The sequence below is a fragment of the Gopherus evgoodei genome, chromosome 9 (assembly GCF_007399415.2).
Source record: "Gopherus evgoodei ecotype Sinaloan lineage chromosome 9, rGopEvg1_v1.p, whole genome shotgun sequence".
In the NCBI taxonomy this organism is placed as follows: domain Eukaryota; kingdom Metazoa; phylum Chordata; order Testudines; family Testudinidae; genus Gopherus; species Gopherus evgoodei.
In genome coordinates this window covers 104479241-104502391 of record NC_044330.1, presented here as the reverse complement: position 1 = coordinate 104502391, position 23151 = coordinate 104479241, and the positions used below count along the sequence as shown (strand labels likewise).

Here is a 23151-nt window from a genome sequence, read left to right as displayed (position 1 = left end):
ACCAACAGCCCTCGTCTGCTGGGTTCCTCCTCTTATGTCAAACACACAGCACGGCTATAGCAGGGCCTAGCTAAATGAGCCCAGGGCTGCTCTTTAACCCCCTTCCTAGCAAGTGCAGGGATTGTCTATCCCTTCACAGAGCTCCGGTCACAGCAGCTGAGCTCAAGGTGCACATTCACCATCAAGATTTGCTCCTTCACTGTTAAAACAGAACAAGAATCAAATGAGACCTTAGCCATGCCTGTGCCATGCCACTGATTTACATAGGGCTGAGCAGCACTACAGGGGGAACACAGTATGGCTCAACCTGCTTCAAGGGAGATGTGTTGAGCTAAATACTAAACCCAGCTTGTAACCTTATAAACAGGTTTTTTCTTTTCATACAGGATCACACGAGTGACACAGAAGCACCCAGTCAAGGGCTGTTATTGTCTTTACATAAGGAACATTAGGTCAGGTTCATCCCTGCTGTGACTCCCCTGATTGCAACGGATACAATGATATTACCATCTCGAACATCAGTTTTTTATGCTATGCTGGTTATTTCTACCCCAGAGATTCCTGAATTATTTCTGCCTACGCTGGGTTGAAAAGCTCAAATAAGATGGGACACAGCCTTTTCAGGGGCTTGGCACTGGGCCAGACTAGTGCTTGATTATTTTATTTTAGCCAGAGTTTCTCTTTCGTTCTGAAAGGCATAAGAAAGCTATTGCAATTGGACACCTTCGCATGCGGTTGCTTAGAACCTCAGTAGTGTTTAGCTTTGACAGCCAAACTAAACAGGCACCGTTTTCCCCTTGCTATCTCATATAAAAACCAGAAAGTGGTGGGATGTAATATGAGAATAGCAAACTAGCAATCCATAGCCACCATCAGAAAAAGCTGCTGAAGAATTCAGGGCCAGATCCTATAAGATGTTCCATCACCACTGCAAGATAATAGCAGTGGAGGACACCCAGCACCTCACAGGATTAGGCAGACCCCTTAAAGCCTACCATAGCCTACTGGTAAGTTAGTTACGAAAGAAAAACAAAGGCATCACTTTCACAGAGCATTCAATTTTCAGATCAATATCTCACCAACATGCAGTCAGAGTAAACAAACTCAACAAAGAAGTAATGCCAAAAATTTAAATTATGCCTTGCATTACTGTCCCTAACCACAAGGCTCTGGGCTCACGCATTGCACACTACCTCTCCAGGTCAGTGCTTAAAAAGCATTATTTCTACTAGGGAAGCTAGAGTGCTAGAGAAATAGGAATGAAAACTGATTAGGTTAGAAGGATGCACCTGCACAAATAATTGCTGAATTCAGCGGCTGCTCTTTTTAAAATGGAAATAGCTCTGCCAAAATAGCTGTAGGCTATAGACCCAGCTTCCTGAAGTCACGTCTCAACCAAATGATCCCGTCAAAGAATAATGCAGTTAGAGGCAAACTTTGCCCTCCTGCACACATCTGAGGGGAGACTTTGCACCCCTGGGGGTTTATTAGTGGGCAAAAACAGGTTAGAGATGAAAAATGGCACCAAAGAAACTCAGAGCTCATTTAGCACTAGTCAAGAGAGATTATTCTGGAGTTCTGTTAGCAGTGAATCTGTGCACTCACTGCTGTGGATAACTGGAAAGTCAACCTTTATCATCTTCCCATCGTTTATTTCAATTTATTTGTATGTAGTGTCTTTTGTGCACAGTTTCTTGAACCACTTTACAATCAGAGTGGAAAGTGAGAGAACATTTTACAGTGCTGAACGCAAGCCACTCCTACAGATAATTTTAATTTAATGGAAAATTCATTGCTACCCAGAACTTCATTTTCTAGAGACTAAAAAAGAAAAAATAACTGTACCACTCAGAGTATATGCTTTTTGCATTGCTGAGGGCCACTTTTACATTTCTGTTTTATTTTCAGCACATTTGGCAGCATTGCTAATGGAAGAGTTAGTTATATTTTAAGATAGCAGCACTCCTGGGGATTACTGTAATTGGAAGTAAACTCAGAGCAGCTAACACGAGAGAAGCCCTGTGATTGACCTCAGACAGAGTTCTTAGTGGAAATTACAGTCATAGATAATGAGGCCAAAAGAGGTTTTAGTGTAAAAAGCATAAATAGATGGATATTCATGAACATGAGTCTAGCTTTCCAAAGCAGCAGATCTTAGCATGGATAAAATCTTCACAAAAGGGAAGTAGAATTTTTTTTAATTATTATTATATTTTTAATAGGCAATGTGCATTAATAGAGGTTTGCGGAGGTCACTGCTATTAGGATGAGAGCCATAAAAATGTTGTTTGGACAGCTATATTAGCATTTTCTACATCCTTTTTTGAAAAAAGTATATGTGGGCAATTAAGAAACATAAGCCAGCATAGTCCCACCAGTCCCAGGAGAAAGGATAAAAAGTTGACCGACTGCATTCATTGTAACACACAGCTAGGGTTTGTTTCGAGCTCCAAGCTGTGCAGCTGGTGCGAAAGGGAAGGGATGGGCACCACACAATGCTGCCTCAAGAATCCCTGGCTCTAAACTTACTTCCTCCCTTCAAGCCCCCCGAACCCAAATTGGTCAACTGAGACCACAGGTGAGCACTTGGGGGTAGGGTGGCCAAGGGTGCTTGTTCATGTGTAGGGCAACTGAGTGGGAGAAGCTGAGGAGTTGGTTATTCAGGATCGCCCCTAGGATCAAATACAGGACCTGATTAGCTGATCTTGACAGCTCCTCTTGGCTTCAGTGAGGTTGTGCATGCTCAACACCCTTGAAAATCAGACTAGGTACTTAAGTGTCTCACTATGGCCTCATGGGCCTAATATTAGACATCCAAAGCTGAACATTTTGACCCTTTCCCACTGCGGTCCTCCACTCCCCTGCAGAGTCTGATTCACAGCCCTAATCGTTTTTTTCTCCAGTTGTTTAACTCTACTTTTCCCCGATCTCTTTCTGCTGCTTCTTTCTCCCAAAAGAAGAATGAAAAAGTCTCTTTGACTTGCTTTCATGTTCCCTGAATTAATCAGCTGGTATCCAAAGCTCACGATGTCTTAGAGCAACTGTGACTGTTCTGGTCCCATACAGTGAATGGGGTGGATTCCCAAAATGTTGGCGTTGATTTGACAACATAACTGAATCTTTCAAAATGATAAAGCTTCTCAAATGCTGCAGAAGTATTGAAACAAGCCGTTAAATATGTCATTCTAGTCAACCCTGGGGGTTACTAGTCCAGTACTACAGGAGACTTCAGTTCAGGGAAGTCCCTGGGACAGAACGGTACCAGGTAAGTCACTGGAGTCCTGTGCCAGGGCTACAGGAGCCCTTCCTCCGTGGGATCATTGAGTGGGAACGGAGGAATGCCTGTCCCACCTGGGCAATAGGAGGAATGCACAAGTTACATCACATTATAAGAGGGAGGGAGATTGGGGTGGTAAAACCAAAATTGTCTCCATCTATAAAATACAACTATGAGACGCGGGGGGGGGAGGGGGAATTGTTTATGTGGTGAAAGCAGTTGGCGAGCGTACAAAAAGTTATGCAATAAAACCACATTCATTTCTGATATTTTTATTTGCTTTATATCACAGTCACCTTCTCTAGCACGTGCTACAGCTGTGCAAGCTAACATCATATCACGAAGTGGGAGCACGTTAGAACAAAAGAGCTTCTGAAATGCTCAGGATCTCAGCATAAAGCAGCGGTGGCAATATACTCTGACTCTCCTCTGCCACTGGAAAGGGCACGACCTCACAGATGCAAAACACAGGCATTAACTAAAGTGGATCCATAGGCTCCTTCTGACATTGGCTGGGAATGTTTGCAAGGCATCCTGCTGCTTATAACTTACATGCACCTTGCACTTACTGCCCATAATGCCTGCTTTACAAAGTGAAATCAAACCGTAAGATACACTCTCCCTTAAAATACAGTAGCCTCTGGAAGCTCTTTTTACTCTTACAGCATAAACTGGCAGAGAGCTGCACATCATCGAGGACCTGATCCAACTCCTCCTGAAGTTAATGGAAAGATTGCTATTGGCTTCAATGGTTATTGGATTGGGCACCAGCTGAGTTCAACAAAGGAACTTTTATGCACTGGCCATGATGTGTGTTCAAGACACTTCTAAAAGCTACTGATAAAAAAAGAAATAAACTTTTTTTTTTTTAAAGTGGCTGCCACTGCCAACTCCATTCAAGCGGAACAAGGTCTCAGAGGACAGAACTCTTCTATTCAAAAGGATAGGGACATTTACAATTCTAGTATATGAAGCAAAAAAATTAAGATGGAAATTTACAAATAACATCTGTCATCAGCGAACTCAATCCATTTGTTTTTATGCTGACAGGTTTAATCATCATTTAGCAGTGGTATCCCGCAAAAACAATTTAACATTCTATTGTACAATGCACAACCCAAACAAAGGAGTCATAAACACAGCTTGACTCCTCTCTTTTTTCTTCCCAACTATGTTAGCACTAACAGGAACAAAAGATAAGTCAAGTCCAATCGGACCCACAGGAAATTCAGATGCACTGCACCATCTCTGCAGCTCAGTTCCAAAGAGCCAGACACTTTTAGTGTTCTCTAAATGGTGAGGGTATAACAAGGATAATTTGAATTGAGTGTATTTTGTCAGGAACCAGGAAAGAGGTAATGGGAGGGGGTATTTGAATGATGGTGTTATCAGAGCTTTTGGACAGGGGATCCTAGAATTAACCACAACTAACACTCACGTGTTAAAAGGAGTTAACTTTGTGTACACTTGGGACAAAGTCATGGTTGATGGACAACGGTGGATGAACAATGACCTCTTTCCTCAGTCAAGACATGAGGTAAAGCCAGGGCCGGTGCAACCATTTAGGCGACCTAGGCGGTCACCTAAGGCATTAGGATTTGGGGGGCGCCATTTTCTTCAGCAGCGACCACAGCGGCCGGATCTTCAACCACCCCAGTAGCCACTGGCATTTAGGCGGAGGGAGCTGGGGCAGGAGAGCGTGGGGAGTACCGCCTGCAGCAAGTAAGGGGGTGGGAGGTAGCATGCAGGGGAACTCCCTGCCCCAGCTCACTCCTGCCCCACCTCCTCCCCGAGCACACCGTGGCCACTTCACTTCTCCGGCTTCCCAGGCTTGCGGTGCCTAAGCTGATTGGCACCACAAGCCTGGGAGGTGGTAGAAGTGAAGCGGCCACGGCGTGCTTGGGGAGGAGGCGGAGCAGGGGTGAGCTGCTTCACATCTCCCACCTCCCAGGCTTGCAGCGCCAATCAGCTTAGGCACTGCAAGCCTGGGAGATGGGAGAAGTGAAGCGGCCATGGCGTGCTCGGGATGGAGGCGGGGCAGGGGTGAGCTGGGGCGGGGGGAGTGCCTCAAGGCAGAGAGTGGGGGGTGGCAGCTGCCACGGGGGGGCACCTCAGGGCGGAGGGGGGCAGCTGCCGTGGGGGGGGCGCCTCAGGGCGGAGGGGGGCAGCTGCTGCAGGGGGGGCGCCTCAGGGCGCAGGTGCTCAGGGGGCAAAGGCGCAAGGTAGAAATTTCGCCTAGGGCGCGAAACATACTTGCACCGGCCCTGGGTAAAGCTTTCAAGAGCATATAAGTGACTTAGGAGCCCAAGTCCCAATTTTGAAGGTGACTTAGGAGCTAATGATGTTTAAGATAGATCCCATTTTCAAAAGTGACATATGCACTGCTGTTCCTAAGTCACCGAGAGGCTTTTAAAATTTTTATTCAAGATTTAAGTGCCAAAAAGGTTATACCAACATGCTGGATTGCACAAAAGTATTCATGAATAATTTTCCACTCATTATTCTCTCAGCTCCAGCCAGGGCCCAAACAAAGCAGGAATGTATAGGTTGAAATGCCTATACAGTTCAATATGTTTGCAAGGTGCCATCATACTTATTTAAGAAAATCATTAAGATCAAAACTTCTTTAACTAAATAATTTTAACACTTCCAAGATATTTTTGAAGCAACAGGAATTTTACTGAGATGGTCTTTGAAGACCAGGTTTCTTTTTCATGTTGCAGAGTTGACAGACATTGCTTTAATATCTTACCTGTTACATCAGTCATGTTACAATATATACCACAAAGTGACCAACAAACCCAGCCATGAAAAACCCACCTGGGAATTGCAGTGAATGCGTGCTGGTATACTGAACACTGAAACTTCCCACATTTTTCTAATGTATTTGCAGTGAACAGAACTAGATGCCTGAATTAATAACAGAGCAGTTTGAAGATTAAACCTTTCCGATAATGAAACGGAAAATATTGCAGCAGTATGGCCAACTGACAATTCCGAGAGCTAATGTAACACAAAGAAACCTGCACTAGCAATGGTACATAGAAACTGATTTTAGAAGCCCTAATGGAAAAAAGACTACTTGAACGATGCCATAATTTCAAAGCAGTTACTGGAGCTTTCCTTAGACATTTCTCACAAAGTCCAGTGTAGAAAAATCTCACTATTAGCAGAGAGGGAAACTCGTAAGAGCCCCTGCTGTGTCGCTGATCACACCTAGCACTGTGATCCTACTCCTAGAAGAGATGCAACTTCTAGCAGGTCACCAGGAGAGCCATGTCAAAAGGAAGATTAGTCAAACAGAAGTTTAAAAAGGCGCAATCAGCATCTAACGAATGCTGGTAAAAATTACATCACTACCATTGTGTGAACAGTAGGCCTCCAAAAATACCTTTGAATCACCATATGCGATGACAGAAGACATTTTCATCCTTTTCTGCAGAAGTCCGTTTAATTTAGTATTTCTGAAGTTAGTTTTCATGCAACATTCCCAACCAACTGAGGCCAGCTTTAAGCACGTTTCAGTGGTGTCATTGACACCAAAACAGTAACTCTCATTTCTGCACTTTCATGAGCTTCCCATCAGGATTCTAAGGAAACCGCCTCCCACGCCGAGTAATTGCAGCTCGGTCGATTAAATTCTGAGTACCTGAAATTCCCCCCCTGCAGTTCCATTTGATTAAGGCCATATATAGGCTTGTACCAAATCTTTCAGCTTGCACCCACCAACACTAACACTTCCAAATCTGTATCCAAACTTTGCCCCATCTGCAATTCAGGTTGGCTTCATTTCCTATCCTAAACTGCGGCGTAGCATTGCCACACGCTGTTGCATTTTACCCCACAAGTGGCTGCTTTTTTACATGGTGGCTGAGGTGGTGCAGATGATTTGGAATCTATCAATCAAAAAAGCTCCTAAAATTGATAAGCATATTTAGGAGAAAAAGTTGATATTTCCATGTGGACTCTGTATACCTTTTCTAGAGTATATGCTTGCTTCGCTTCCTGATGGTATCTGCAATAGACATAACAGATTCTGCTATATTTATCCATCTGGATTTTTGTTTACCTTGATGTTCCAGCAATTCATCCATGAGTTAATCCCAGTGCAGAACAAGTCTCCTGCTCTTTTTTGTTCTAGATGATGCTTCGCAATTAGAGAGCTATTGTAAGGCACGAGTATTCATCACACTTTATCCCTGCTCCAAAGTATATTATATTTACAATGTGAATGGAAATGCCCACACATTCTCACCCCACATTTAAGCAGCACATCCTTGTTGCAAGGCCCTGCACAACTTAGCTCCACCTCCTTCTTCATCTCTTTTCATTTCCTCCTTGCACTTTTCAGTCTGCCCAAAGAGACCAAGATTTGGCCCTCAAGGATCATCACAAATCTATTCCTGGATGAGATGGACACGATGGTGGCATTGCCAACTCTTCAATTTCATCATGAAACTTTGCTATTTTACAAGAAGTACCAGCTCCTGGAGTCATGTTATTTACATGAGAATCTCAGCTTTCCTTTTCAAAAATTAACTTTCTGGGTTTCCTGGCTAAGAAGAAAAGTTTGAAAATGTGAACCCCATAGACTCAAAAATCATCAGGCAAATAAAAAGAACCTCACATTATGATTGTTTTGAAGTCACCTAGCTTGTAGGAGAGCTGACTCAGGATTTGTGAATGCTTAGATTTGGCAGTATTGACTAGCCAAATATGGCTGTCTAAGGGCACCAGAATGAGTGGCCTAATTTTCAAAGATGCTGACCACCTTCAGCTCCCAGCATCTGCCACAGACTTCAACAGGAGCTGCCTAGTTCTCAACATCTCTGAAAAAATCAGGCCATTGATATAGGTCCCAAAAATGAAGATTTAGGTGCCTAACTTAAGGCACACACGTATCACAGTTGTGGATGAACTGAAGTTTCCTTCATGCATCTGCAGGGTTTGGTTGATTGGTTGTTGGGGTTTTGGTTTGTTTTGTTTTAGAATATTCTGTTTGATTTATTAGTACTGTAATCAGAAATATCCTATGTTTCTTTATAGTCTGCTACCATCCCTTGATTTCATCAAATTAGTGAATGTGTCAAGCCACTGGTATTATTTATTATTAATATGATACTAGCAACTACAGGCTCCAATCGAGATCAGGACCCTATCATGGCAGGCACCATACATAGACATAGGAGTCATTCCCTGCTTACAAAAATCCAGATAGACAATAGGGTGGGCGAAAGTGTTATACCCATTTCAAAGATGGGTAACCGAGGCTCAGAGAGATGAAGTGACTTGTCCAAGGTCATATGATGAGTATGTGGCAGAGTCAGGAATTGATACCATTCCTCCTAAGCCCCAGTCCTGTATTTTAACCACAAAACCATCTTCTTAACAGCGGTATAGAATCATAGAAGATTAGGGTTGGAAGAAACCTCAGGAGGTCACCTAGTCCAACCCCCTGCTCAAAGCAGGACCAACCCCAACTAAATCATTCCAGCCAGGCCTTTGTCAAGCTGAGCTTTAAAAACTTCTATGGATGGAGATTCCACCACCTCCCTAGGTAACTCATCCAGTGCTTCACCACCCTCCTAGTGAAACAGTGTTTCCTAATATCCAACCTAGACCACCTGCACTGCAACTTGAGACCATTGCTCCTTGTTCTGTCATCTGCCACCACCGAGAACAGCTGAGCTCCATCCTCTCTGGAACCCCCGTTCAGGTAGTTGAAGGCTGCTATCAAATTCTCCCTCACTCTTCTTTTCTGCAGACTAAATAAGCCCAGTTCCCTCAGCCTCTCCCCACAAATCATGTGCCCCAGCCCCTAATCATTTTTGTTGCCCTCCACTGGACTCCCTCAAATTTGTCCACTTCCTTTCTGTAGTGGGGGGGCCCAAAAAACTGGATGCAATACTCCAGATGTGGCCTCACTAGTGCCGAATAGCGGAGAATAATCACTTCCCTTGATCTGCTGGCAACACTCCTACTAATGCAGCCCAAAATGCCGTTAGCCTTCTTGGCAACAAGGGCATACTGCTGACTCATATCCAGCTTCTCATCCACTGTAGGCCCCAGGCCCTTTTCTGCAGAACTGCCGCTTAGCCAGTCAGCCTCCAAGCCTGTACTTCCTTCCTAAGTACAGGACTCTGCACTTATCCTTGTTGAACCTCACCAGATTTCTTTTGGCCCAATCCTCCAATTTGTCTAGGTCACTCTGGACTCTATCCCTACCCTCCAGCGTATCTACCTCTCCCCCCAGCTTAGTGTCATCTGCGAACTTGCTGAGGGTGCAGTTCATCCCATCATCCAGAACATTAATGAAGATGTTGAACAAAACTGGCCTCAGGGCCGACCCCCGGGGCACTCCACTTGGTACCGACTGCCAACTAGACATGGAGCCGTTGATCACTACCTGCTGAGCCCAATGATCTAGCCAGCTTTCTATCCACCTTATAGTCCATTCAGCTTTTTCCCTGTTTCTAGGTCCCAAGACATTAATCCCCTATGATTACACTGCACGTTTTGTGATTTGTTTGTTGCTTTCTGTTCTCCTGGGGTGGTTTTGAAAATTTAGAGAGTTAAGAAAAATTACAAAATAGATATTTAGGTTGACTAATTAACTTTTATCAAATCAACCTTTTCCCCTCCAACTAGACTTCATCTGCTTTAATGCTAAAAATAACTTACAGTGCAAGTAAGGTAGGAAATCACAGAGAAGACCAACTATTAGCTGTATAAGAATACCCAGACCTATTTCCTCTTTTGTGCTTTCAACAGCAGATAGTACATAAACTTTAAGCAGTGTTTGGGCTGCATATTTATAGGTTTATTTGTACTGAAAATCTTTGATGGTCTTTATTTGCGGCAGGAAATCCAGACATACACTGATTATGATCATCCTTTCCTATATTCATGAACAAAATTAACGATCTGCAAGGGGCAGAAACACTTTTAACCAGGAAAAGGCAATAAATAGGAGAAAAATATATGTACATACATACACACACACACACACACACACACACACACACACATAATGACAATGTGTTTTCCTGACAAAGCAACAATAAATAATTTTTTAAGAGCATATTAGAGGGGTGACATTTTTAGGCTCAAATTCTGGCAAAAATTAAAAAAGCGAACACTAATATTATTGGAAAACCATCAACCATTTAAGTAAGGACATCAAAGCACTCAAAGTAAGCTAGTACGGCAACTGCACAGTATTCAGCACTCAACTTCCCTGTAAAAATCACCTTTCTGCCACTAAAGCAAATGTATGATTAGTTATGGCAATTTATATGCTTGCCTCATTGTGGCCCCGATTAAGGATGGTAATTAAGCACAGGCTTAACTTTAAGCATGTGCTTAGGAAAGCAACATTTGCAACTGCTCCTAAGTCACTTAGGAGCCTAAAATCCATTTTCAAAAGCAGCTAAGTCCCTTAGAAAGTCATTCTGGCTTGGCCTCCTAAGTGACTGAAGATTAAATTTTCAAAGCTCCTAACTGACCTTGGTGGGACTGAAGCATGTGCTTCACTTCCTGAACGTGCAATTCCTGAATCATTCTCGAATCGGGGCCTGAGTGTTGTCAAGGAGAGTTCTAGAATCTTCTATCACAGTTCTAGTGCAGATGAGATAGCAAGAAGGGGGAAAAGCAGCGAAGAAGATGGCAATTCTGAGCACTGCTCTATAAGGAGTTCAAGAAGCAAGAGGCAGAAAAAAGCTAGGGGAAGAAGAGAGAATGTGGGAGAGCTGTTATTCAGGGTAAGTTCTGTGGCCTGGATTCTGAAAGGTATTTAGCCACTGTGGCACTGAGTTTTGCAATGCTTAACGTTCAGTTGCCTAGAAAAATCCCAGGACAACTTTGCAATCCATAAAGCCTGAGTTAAGCACTGAGGTTCAATATGTAATGCATGGGGACAGAGAGGCACCTGAGAATGGGAGTCACAAAAGCCAGCATGCTAGGCAGGGAGCTGATGAGAGGAAGGGGGTTTTAAGCCCAACCCCCTCACAGAGATAGGCTCCTAAATCCAGACTGCAGGGAAGTGCTTACCACCACTAGCTATGCACAAACGGGAACCAATCTCCTGGAATCTGGCAGCTTAGGCGCCTGGGGCGTTTCTTGTGATGATCACAATGGCCAGAGGAGGGGATAGTGGTGGTGCCAGGTGATTAGAACATTTACCTGGGATGTGCTTCAGGGGGAGAAAGGATCTGAACAGGGATCTGCCCCCTCTGAGGCAGGTGCTCCAAGGACTGAGTTCTGGGAGATGCTGACGGGGACTGGCCCTGGGTCCCCCCTACTCACCTCTCTCTCCTGCCCAGTGCCTCTGAATGTTTATACGCAGTGGACAGCTTCAAATACCTAGAGTGTTGGGGCCAGAGAGGGAGCTCTTTAAGCACCTCTGTGAGTCCAGGCCTATGTGCATGGGAGATGAAATTAGCTGAAATCATGGAGAACTCAATGACAATTAAATAAAAACTGCTGTCATTATCCTCAGTAACCTCAACAATGGCTACAAAAATATTTATGGCCACAGCGAATAATGAAGGATACCAAGATGAACAATCAGCATTTAAACAGAGCCCCGCACTTTCAGGGAGTACCCCTGTGGCATTATATAATTCGATATGACAACAGTGTCTAAAAACCAATCAGACGTATAGGATATGGTAAATATTACTGCTTGCTTCTAGGTATATTCTTTGAAATTCAATGTGTGCTGATAAATGTAACAGAGAAACTTTCATTTAAACATTGTTAAATCACTTAAGGGCAAGAGATATTTATCTCAGATGCAGATAGAGTATCAAAGCTGAGCAATTTGCAATGGTACAGTTAAGATTTGGCAGCACTTCCATTATAAACCTGTTGAACAGCGGATACCTCTATTTGCGAATGTTTGCTCTGGGCTCCGGTTTGACAGAAAAAAGTCTTAGCTGAGCAGCAGCAACATTTTCTAAATAAACTTGAAAAAAAAAACCAACCTTCACTAGCCATTCTCTTTTCAGTGACAATTGCAAGGCAATGGGCTTGCAGGATTTGATTATTTCTTTTGTGTTCCTATCATTCAAACATCTTCACTGAATAAAAAAATCACTCAAGTATTAAGAAAAATAGCATTTCACAGAAGTGCCCAACTACGTATGGAGCTGAAGAATTGGCATGCTATTCACTGGCGAGTGGAGGGCGGGTTGTAATACTCCATGGTTTTTAATTTAGAAAAGGAAATTTTGGCCCTAAACCTTCAATTGATAGTGCACAAAAGGACTATCATACTGCTGCCCTCATCCACCAGTGACTTCAGTGGGACCAGGGGCGGCTCTACACATTTCGTCGCCCCAAGCATGGCGTCATGCTGCGTGGGGCGCTCTGCCACTCGCTGGTCCCGCAGCTCCGGTGGACCTCCGGCAGGCGTGCTTCGGTGGAGCCGCGGGACCAGCGGACCCTCTGCAGGCATGCCTGCGAGAGGTCCACCGAAGCTGCGGGACCAGCAGACCTTCCGCAGGCATGCCACCGAAGGCACCCTGCCTGCTGCCCTCCCAGAGACCGGCAGAGCACCCTCCGCGGCATGCCGCCCCAAGCACACGCTTGGCGTGCTGGGGCCTGGAGCCGCCCCGGAGTGGGACTCTGCACTCACGCAGTCACCCAAGCAGGCACGTGCTATCAGTCGAAGGACAAGATCCAAATATTTAACAGTATTACTGGGAGCCATGTTCTGCCACTGGATATGCATATTCTGCGGCAGAACTGGATACGTCATGGAATTAATTCACAGAAGCCCTCAGACCTGTGTTAGGCAGGGAATCAGACTAGATGAGCCCAGTCATCCCTTCTGGCCTTAAAATTTATAGATCTCTGCTGTGGCAAAAAAAACAACCAAAATTAGGAGGCAAAACCCCAGATCATTAGGTGCTTAAGTTATCAAGGCCACGAATTTCCACACACATTGCTCATGCTTGAAAACCCCAGCTGGCCTTCACACAGGGAGAGCTGTTCTGATAGTTTCCCGTGAGCACATCCTGGTTTGCAGGTCAAAGGGTGTGCAATGCTCTTAAAGGAACACATGTGCCCCCAGCTGAAATTCTGGTCTTTAAGAATGTGCTCCCACTATGACAGGGTCGGCAACCTTCGGCACGAGGCCCATCAGAGCAATCCACTGGCGGGCCATGAGACATTTGGTTTACATTGACCATCCACAGGTACATCCTCCCACAGCTCCCAGTGGCCACGGTTCACCGTTCCTGGCCAATGAGAGCTGCGGGACACGGCAGCCAGCACATCCCTGCGGCAGTCGACCCCTGCACTATGAAAAACCGACTTGTGGGGTTCTATGGTTTTGTCTCCATTATTTCCAGGTCAAATGAGCTCAGTTTACAAGGACAAATAAGTTTTTCCTCTAACTTCAAGCCATGAAAACTCAAACTGGGCTCCAAGAGGAAAGATGGAGTCTTTCCTTGTGTATCACCACCTATAATAAAGGTTCTGCGCATCTCACATGCCTTCAAGCGTGGAAAAATTAGGTCACTCCAGGGTGTGAAAAAGCCACACCCCTGAACAATACAGTAAAACTGACCTAACCCCCCTGGTGCAGACAGCACTAGGTCAATGGGAGAATTCTCCCACTCGCCTAGCTACTGCCTCTTGGGGAGCTGGACTATCTTCGCTGACAGAAGCCTGGCCTTTGGCGTAGGTAGCATCTTCACTGAAGCGCTACAGCGACACAACTACAGCGGTGCCACCGTGCCCCTGCAGTGGTTTATGTGTGGACAAGCCCTTAGCAATCGCATGGCTTTCAGAGGGGCTGCAAAGATTAAAACTCATTGGTACTTAGTTAAAATTCTGTTTATGGTGAAGAAAGAGGAACCAAATTTTGCAGAAGAAAGAGGCACTGAAGAATCAAGGCCAACACTTTTGAATTTGATTTATACAGTTGTTTCTTCTAGCCAAACACTAGCGATTAAGAACCTAAGTATCCAGCCTAACTCGGAATTTCAGGCTTTGGCAGGTTAGATTTACTGTCATTTAACGAAGCTGTTCGGCAGGGTGTTATTTACATTTGCGGTACAGTAGTAGGATTTCCCATTTTATCGTCAGTAATAAGGCACTGACCCAAGGCAAGGACATGCCTAGCCCAAATCTGCTGTTATATACAACACACTGTAGCACAGTTGGGGGGCACATGAGAGTTCTTCCGGCTGTCAGGAGTGAGGTCCTTGGGCACAATAGAGCAGTGACAATTACAACAAACTTTAAACAAGATACACTGAACATTGTTCCCGGGACATCGCGGGGGGAGGCAGGTGCCATCGGCCCTAGAACCACTGGTAATAGCAGCTTCTACCTTCCTCATCAAACTTGTCACACATCCACATGTAAGCACGTTCTAGAGCACAGTTAGTACCAAGAGACTTCACCATACCACTGTGCTACTAAGAAAGACTAATCCTATACTGGTTTCTATGGGCTTTAGGTCAGACCCTTGCATCTTGGCTGAGAAAGGGAAAGAGCCCATACCTTATTTGCGCCAACTACCAAAGGGGGCAGGGTTGGCACGGTCCTACCACGCAGTTTCACAAACAGAATTAGCACCGTGTCATGTTTCGTGCTTGGGGGAATTTGATAAGGGCTCGGCCATTATTGAGCAAACGTGGCACATAACGCAGCTTAAATGAGTAAAAATGGCACAATGCCAAGCACAGCTCAAAATCCATTTTCATGGCCCCAAAACAGACAAGAATTACTTCCAGTGAGAGCACTACAACGACCTATATAAATACAGCTCTTTTGTAAACAGCAGTCAAAAATGACAGGAACAAGCAGCTAACAGCAGCCTTCTTATAACCGGCTTTAAGCAAACGATACGATTCTCACAATCTTCTCACATGCTCTACAATACCTGTGCTGAGCAATTCAGTCTTGTCTTTACAACTTTCCTTTGCAAAACAAGTCTCATATTACTGTGTTCCATTTGTCCCGGGAGTTTAAAAAAAGCCATGGTATTTTCTGAACAAGAAAGCCTCACAGTTTCCAGAGAGGTTCAGAAATTCACACAGTATAATTTAAGAGTCAGGACACGCCTAATAAATAATACCACACTCCCACATCTGAGCCCTGGTCTACACTACGAGTTTATGTCAAATTTGGTAGTGTTAGATTGATTTAACCCGGCACCCGTCCACACAACGAAGCCATTTTTGTCGACTTAAAGGGCTCTTAAAATCGATTTCTGTACTCCTCCCTGACGAGGGGTTTAGTGCCGAAATCGACCCTGCTGGGTCAAATTTAGGGTAGCATGGACTCAATTAGATGGTATTGGCCTCCAGGAGCTATCCCAGAGTGCTCCATTGTGACTGCTCTGGACAGCACTCTCAACTCAGATGCACTGGCCAGGTAGACAGGAAAAGCCCCGTGAACTTTTGAATTTCATTTCCTGTTTGGCCAGTGTAGCGAGCTGATCAGCACAGATGACCATGCGGAGCTCATCAGCACAAGTGACCATGGAGTCCTAGAATCGCAAAAGAGCTCCAGCATGGACCGAACGGGAGGTACTGGATCTGATTGCTGTATGGGGAGATAAATCCGTGCTATCCGAACTCTGTTCTAAAAGACAAAATGCCGGAATATTTGAAAAAATCTCCAAGGGCATAAAGGACAGAGGTTATAACAGGGACCCGCAGCAGTGCCACGTGAAGCCTACCAAAGAACCAGAGATGCAAACGGCCGCTCCAGGTCAGAGCCCCAGACATACCGTTTCTATGATGAGCTGCATGCCATTCTAGAGGGTGCCCCTACAACTACCCCAACCCTGTGCTTCCCTCCTCCCCCACCCCTCCCAGGCTACCTTAGCAGTTATCCCCCCATTTGTGTGACGAATTAATAATGAATGCATTAATTTGAAACAACAATTACTTTATTGCCTTTGCAAGCGGAGATCAAAGGGGGAAGAGGAGGGTAGTTGGCTTACAGGGAAGTAGAGTGAACCAAGGGGGTGAGTTTTAATCAAGAAGAAACACATAGAACTTTCACACTGTAGCCTGGCCAGTCAAGAAACTGGTTTTCAAAGCTTCTCTGATGCACAGCATGCCCTGCTGTGCTCTTCTAACCACCCTGGTGTCTCGCTGCATGTAATCAGTGGCCAGGCAATTTGCCTCAAATTCCCACCCTGACATAAACATCTACCCCTTACTCTCACAGATATTGTAGAGCACACAGCAGGCAGTAATAACGATGGGAATACTGGTTTCGCTGAGGTCTAACCAAGTCAGTAAGCTGCGCCAGCGAGCTTTTAAATGTCCAAAGGCACATTCTACCACCATTCTGCACTTGCTCAGCCTATAGTTGAACTGCTCCTTACTACTGTCCAGTCTTCATGAGCCATGGTAGCAAGGGGTAGGCTGGGGTAGGTGCAACCGCGCTGTACTGCCGACTAGGAGAGCAGCCTGAGGCAGAAGCCTCCAGCTGGCATGATATTCCAGGCAGGACTGAATTTCCATTAGACAAAACTTAAAGAATAGAATGACCTGGAGTCACTCCCATTTATGTCCAGGTGCCCCTGACTGACCTCACTAAGGTCGGCCAGGAGCACCCATGTCTGCCCAGACGCCCCGACCGACGTCAGCCAGGAGCACCCAGGAGACGACGACGACGGCTAGCAGTCCTACTGCACCATCTGCTGCCGCAAAGGCACGGAGCTGCTGCTGTGTAGCAGTGCAGTACCGCATCTGCCAGCAGCACCCAGGAGATGTATAGTGACAGTGAGCTGAGCGGGCTCCATGCTTGCCATGGTATGTCATCTGCATGGGTAACCCAGGAAAAAAGGCGAGAAACAATTGTTTGCCATTGCTTTCAGGGAGAGAAGGAAGAAGGGAGGGAAGAAGAGGGTCCTGATGACATGTTTGCAAAACCACCCACAACAATGTTTTTGCCCCATCAGGCATTGGGAGCTCAACCCAGAATTCCAATGGGGGGTGGAGACTGTGGGAACTGTGGGATAGCTACCACAGTGCAATACTCCGAAATTCGACATTAGCCTCGGTACTGTGGACGCACACCGCTGACTTAATGCGCTTGGTGGAGACACATACAATCGACTGTATCAAATCCATTTCTAAAAAAATCGACTTCTATTAAATCAACCTAATTTCATAGTGTAGACATACCCTGAGATATGTAACCAAGACTGAGAATGCGTTAGCAGGAGAGAGGACCCCTTACCTACTGTAGTAATGCAGAACACAGAGTGGATTGATTTAAATCTTCTATTGTAATCCACTTTTCTATTTGTAATTCAGTTATTTTCTACTTAGAGGTGCATTCTCATTGGTTGATATAACCATTAAAACATGTTGACTTACAATTAAGTAGATCTTTTACACTAGATTGGGTACTTTGCGGGGGGACTACCTCGCAGGGTGCACTATAACTATATATATTTATGAAGCAATTATATAGCTTAATATGTTCAGATTCTTATTGATTGTACATATTTAGTATGCTAGGAAATGGTGAATGATTTATTGCTTCTTTACTAAATCATTGGTTCCCAAACTGGGGGGTGCACCCCCCTTGGGGGGCATGAAGAAATTCCAAGGGGAAGCGTGAGGCTGCCCGGCCCTTGAGCTCCTGACCCGGGAGGCTACCCCCGGCCCCTCCCCTCCTGTCCCTCCCTCCCCCGCAGCCACGCAGCTTGCGCCCGCCCACCTCCCAGGCTTTCCAATAAGCGCCCTGGGCAGGGGGCAGGGAGAGGGGAGGGGAGGTTGGAAAAGGAGCAGGAGGTCCTGGGGGACAGTCAGGGTTCAGCGGTGTAACTTGCTTTAAAACAGCATCAGCAAACGTGTCCTGCCCGAATGGTCCCCTCCCATCCTGAAAGCTGTTATGGCTGGCACAAGCGGCTGGTGATTATTAGATGCCCAGGTCTTAGCAGCATCTTCTTCAGCAGCTCAGCATCTACCCTGGTACTTTGCTTGATCCAGCCGCCTCTTTCCTGCCAGCACCTCTCTTTTGTCAAGGTCCCTCGAAGTCCTTTCCAAATTTCAGCAGCATCGGCAACCTAGCAGCAATCTTCCTGCCATTTGTGGAAGGCTCTGGAAGCAGGTTTCGGCGTATTCAGCCCATCTTCTATATTGCTCTCCAGTCCAGTGCTGAGTACTTTGGCTGTGGTAGTTCCATCTGTTTGGTCACAATTTTCTTCACAACCTGTCATCAGAATAGGCCAGTTCTGAACACATAGTTCAGAACAGTCAACCACTGAATTCCACTGTACATCCTGGGGGAGAATTCATCTGGCTTCGCCTCCTCTCTTCAGTGAGGCTGAAGCAGAGTGGTTGTCATGAAAGTATTCTGCAATGTCAGCACAAGACACTAGCTAAAAGATGCATCAAATGAGCACTGCACCCATGCGTTACAAGTTTCAGGTTCCCTTTGTTACCTTCTTCTCGATTTCTTCTCATCTTTGCTACATTTGCTGCAGTGCCTGTGACAAAGCTACACAACTGACACTTGAATTTCTGTTCAGTCTGTGACAGCTTTCATTGCTACTTCTTTTAAGTACTCTGCGGTATGGGCATTTCCTGAGGTATCAGTTGTTTCTGTAAGACAGACACTCCACTTTCTGTTGTCACACCAGCATGTATTGCTGGATCATTGTGTACATTGCTCCACCCATCAAGACTCAGGCCAGGTCTACACTACAAACTTACATCAATATAACTACACCGCTCACCACACCCCAGAGCGAAGTGGTTATACCGACCTATCTCCTGGTGTAAACAGCACAATGTCAACAGGAGAGCTTCTTCCATTGAAATAGCTACTGCCTCTCAGGGAGGTGGATTAACTACGCCAACGGGAGAAGCTCTCCTGTCAGCATTATAGTATCTTCACTGAAGTGCTTCACTGCACCGGTGCAGTTGCTATGCTGCAGTATATTACGTGTAGGCCTGCCTTCAGCTTAACGAAGTTCCTGTCGATGTTTTTTGCACACTGTTCAGTTTCCCTTTCATACCCTGTATCCAGCAACCTTCCTGTAATGTCTGCTCTGCCGGGTGGAGTGTAGCTGGTCATAATGATTCAACCACGTCAATGAAAAGTTGGTTCTGAACAAGAGGAAAAGGAGAATTTATTGCATAAATGAACCCAGCCATCTTTTCATCTAAGAGGTCTGCCTGGAATTTGATGGTCCTGGTTACGAACTTACTGGATGATGAAGAAAGTATTTTTTTTCGATCCAGGTAATTTACTGTTTGACACCTGTTTAGTTGCAGCAGATGATTCTGAACTTGCAGACGTTGCAGATGATGGACGTTCACAACCTCTTATATCTAAGCTGGGCACTGAAACAAAATCATAAAAACGGGTCACTCTCACTCACTGAGCATTACTCTGCACTGCTTTAAAAAATGGGACTGTAAATGGAGGATTCCTCCTACTGCAACTGTTAGTACCACTGTTTAAATGATTTAATTTATTCTAAACCTCGTTAATAAATCATAAGGATTTTCAAAATCTATTTAAACCCTTATCTGTAGCAACCTACCAAACAACTTGGAAATTTTTTTTCAAAAGATTTAAATTCATAAACGCCTAATAAAACTTTATGTTTAAACAGGTTATCTTCACCTAAGATGTTTGATTATACTGAGCAACAAAAAATCATGTCAGAAGTCCAGCAGTAATAGTTCAAATGGTAAATACTCCCATAACAAAATAACATACCAATTCTATTCTGAACACTAACATTTTGAAATTCAGAAATAATCAAACAATCCACTCAAAACACTAACTTATGACCATAATCTAAGTTATCATCATAGCACAGTAAGGATGTGGTAGGCAGGCCATAAGAATGGTATAAAAGTAAGTTTACTAACCAGTTCATCCAGGTTGTTCAGATACATCCACATCATCATCTTCGAAGTCACTGCCATCTGAGGAGCATTTTCCATAATGGTGTTTCATTCCGACAGCCAGGCCTTGTCGCACCATTTAAATTTTACATTACGCCTGTTCATTTTTCACCCAGAACTACAGGAATTTCTTGAATATGTTTCCAGAGAAGGTCTCTTTATTACCTGCAGCCATGACAGATTTTTTCTCCAGTTCCCAGGTGTTGCAATCAATCCCAGAGGCTGCGCCCTGAAGAATATTGTCCCTTCTTCCCACAGCTTTCACATCAGTGTTGCTCCTTTCCAGTTGCACGCTCTGCCCCCTCTCCCTTGTTCCGTAACTCCCGCACCCCCCAGGAAAACAAAAGAAATAACAACAATCCAAGACTTTTGCTCACGTAGCCCATAAGCCTTTTGCGCTGCAGTTTTGTGTGTGTTTAGAGACAGAGAGGGAGGTGTTCAGAAATCAATGGATTTCTGATTGCATCTCTCTTCGTGTACACATGCAAGGAGATAGAGCAAGGCCACTTACCTGACGTGCCCAGAACCATCTACCCTAGTCATTTATGGGCAGCTCGGTGTTTTCCCATGGACTACAGAGGAAGTTTCCATGGTGGGTGCAGTCATAAATATTCATAATTTGAGAACTGAGCCAATCAAAGCTCAGGTAGGGAGAAGCTATAGAATAGGAGTATGAGACCACCCAGGTGGGCTCAGTGGAGGACGCCAATGAGAGACATGATGGTGTCTCCTGGGGTCAGAGGCCAGGTTTCAATGCCTGCGTGGACTTTGCCAGTCTTCTGTACCGAATAGCACGGACCCTGGGGCCCTCAGAGGATCAATTCCTTAGTACAATATATGACTTACTCTGACATATTTATCAAGCTAGATGTTCCCCCTACCCCTGCACCCTCTCTTTCTGTAGAAGAGCAACCTTACACTCAAAGGTTTTGACAGAGGCTCATGGATTCAGCATATTTATTTTTATGTAAATGTTGTAAAATATTATAAGTAGTTTAGGCTTTGACATATTTTGTATTGAATTCAGATTTCATTTTAAACAGGGTTAGTTTTTAAAAGAAAAATTTTTATAATTTAAACACGAGCATCAAAAAATCCAATTTAAATAAAAGAAATTTTAAATTTTAAAAAAATCATGGATTTTTACCTGCCCTGGACTGTACAATACAGGATGCACTGCTCTCGCTGTTTGGAGCAACCATACACCAGACAGCTAATGTTAAACTAGGAAGGAATGTGGTCCCTCCTCCACCATCTGCAGTGCTTCACACCCCAGCTGAAATCCTGTGGATCCCCCACTGATTTCACAACTCATACTGACACAGACGGAATGAGGCTCCTTTGTCTTCGTGTCTCCTATAACCCCTGAAATCAGCTGGTTGGATCGCTCAGCAGCAGTTTCTAAGAGAAACTCAGTCACCACTGCACATTCCCAGCGCCTGACAACCTAGACTGCAGGTCCAAGAGCCTGAGCTGGGAATTAACCCCCGTTCTGCAATACGGCAGTTTCAGGTAAGTCAGAGAAGTCAGAATGAATCGGGGGAGGGAGCCGGGGGGAAAGAGTTGTTTGTTTTAATGGAAGTTTTTCTAAAATACGCGAGGCTCCCATGTTCAATGGATAGCCTGATCACATGGAAAAAGACAGCTGTAAGAACCAGTACATAGAAATATTTAAAAGAACTCACTGTGGCAGACAGCTTCCCTCCATTCTTCTGAGCATACATGACCGAGTCTCGTATCAACAAGAAGAGACTGAGCAGGACATGCTCCATGTCATAGATTCCATACATGCCTTTGGTCAGCCCTTCCAGGGACCAAATATATTCTCTCCAGTAGTTATCTATCTCCACAACGCTGGCCAGGCACCCTTGCATGACAACACTGCAGTATCCGGCACAAGGCTTCGCCATTAGTAGCCCTTGGCAATGAGAACAGTACCACATCCTCAGCAGCGCACGTCCACATTCCTTGCTGAATTTTAAGTGGTCGGTAGTATTTATTACTTCAATCCCCAGGTTGAGTGCTTGTAGGAAGGCTCGCGTGGCCTGTAATGACTTTGACACCTGGGTCATCATAATTTTGGGGTAGTTACCAAACACCCTGTGGTCTCGTCTTGCTGCCCGCAGGCATTCTATCATTTCTCCGGAGGGGTCAGGGAAGCCTGGGTTCATCAAGTGTGAGTAGACTAAAGGGAACAAGCTGTCAAAAAATTCATTTACCATGTCATTCACATTGATGTCAGAGCCCAGTATGTACAGCGAGATATCTGTAAAAAGTTCTCCGACAAACTTAAGAGCTCTGGACCCCATGTTCTGGTAGTGGTTCCTAAACATGGTGTTGGTGTAGTTTCTTGCATGCCGTATTACAATTTCGAAGGCTTCTGAAAATAAAAACAAAACAAAACAAAGAATTAAAAGAAACTCTGAGATGGGACAACAAGTACTATAATATGTTTGTCACTAAGACTGAGGTCCTATTCACACTGCTGTTCATTCATTGACATATCCACATCTGTAGCTGTCACTGCTAGAACTATATCATATCAGAGGCAGTGTATAAGATCTGAGGAGTTTATAAACTCTTTAAACACAAGTGACATTTCAAACAACAAAAGCTATGATCTAGTTGAATTTCAACTTTTAAAGAAAATATTGATTACAAAAATGAGCTAGTATTGCAAGACCTCTCTCTCTCTCTCTCTCTCTCTCTCATATATTGATTTGAAATTAACCGGAATTCTATATCAAGTCTCTTAATTTAAGATGGATACAAACTTGACACCAAACTGTATAGGATGTCAAATCAGGAAATATTAAACTCTGACATTCTACCATGGAAAGGAAAATATTTATAGGTTCATAGAGGTTATCGGGATTTAGCTTTCTGCACTGATTCTTCTTTTGACATTTTTTTTAGTCACTTTAATTCTTGTGAAAGGTATTGGAGACTAGGTTCTCTGCTAGAGTACAT

General features: G+C 44.6%; 1 protein-coding gene across 1 annotated transcript in view; it reads right to left on the bottom strand.

Annotated features, from left to right (window-relative positions):
• GPC3 (glypican 3) overlaps positions 1-23151 on the bottom strand; it is a 275530-nt gene that overhangs the window by 120625 nt on the left and 131754 nt on the right. Inside the window, exon 3 of the mRNA XM_030576108.1 lies at positions 21867-22561. Coding sequence (XP_030431968.1) covers positions 21867-22561 — 695 coding nt within the window. The remainder of the gene's footprint in view (positions 1-21866; positions 22562-23151) is intronic.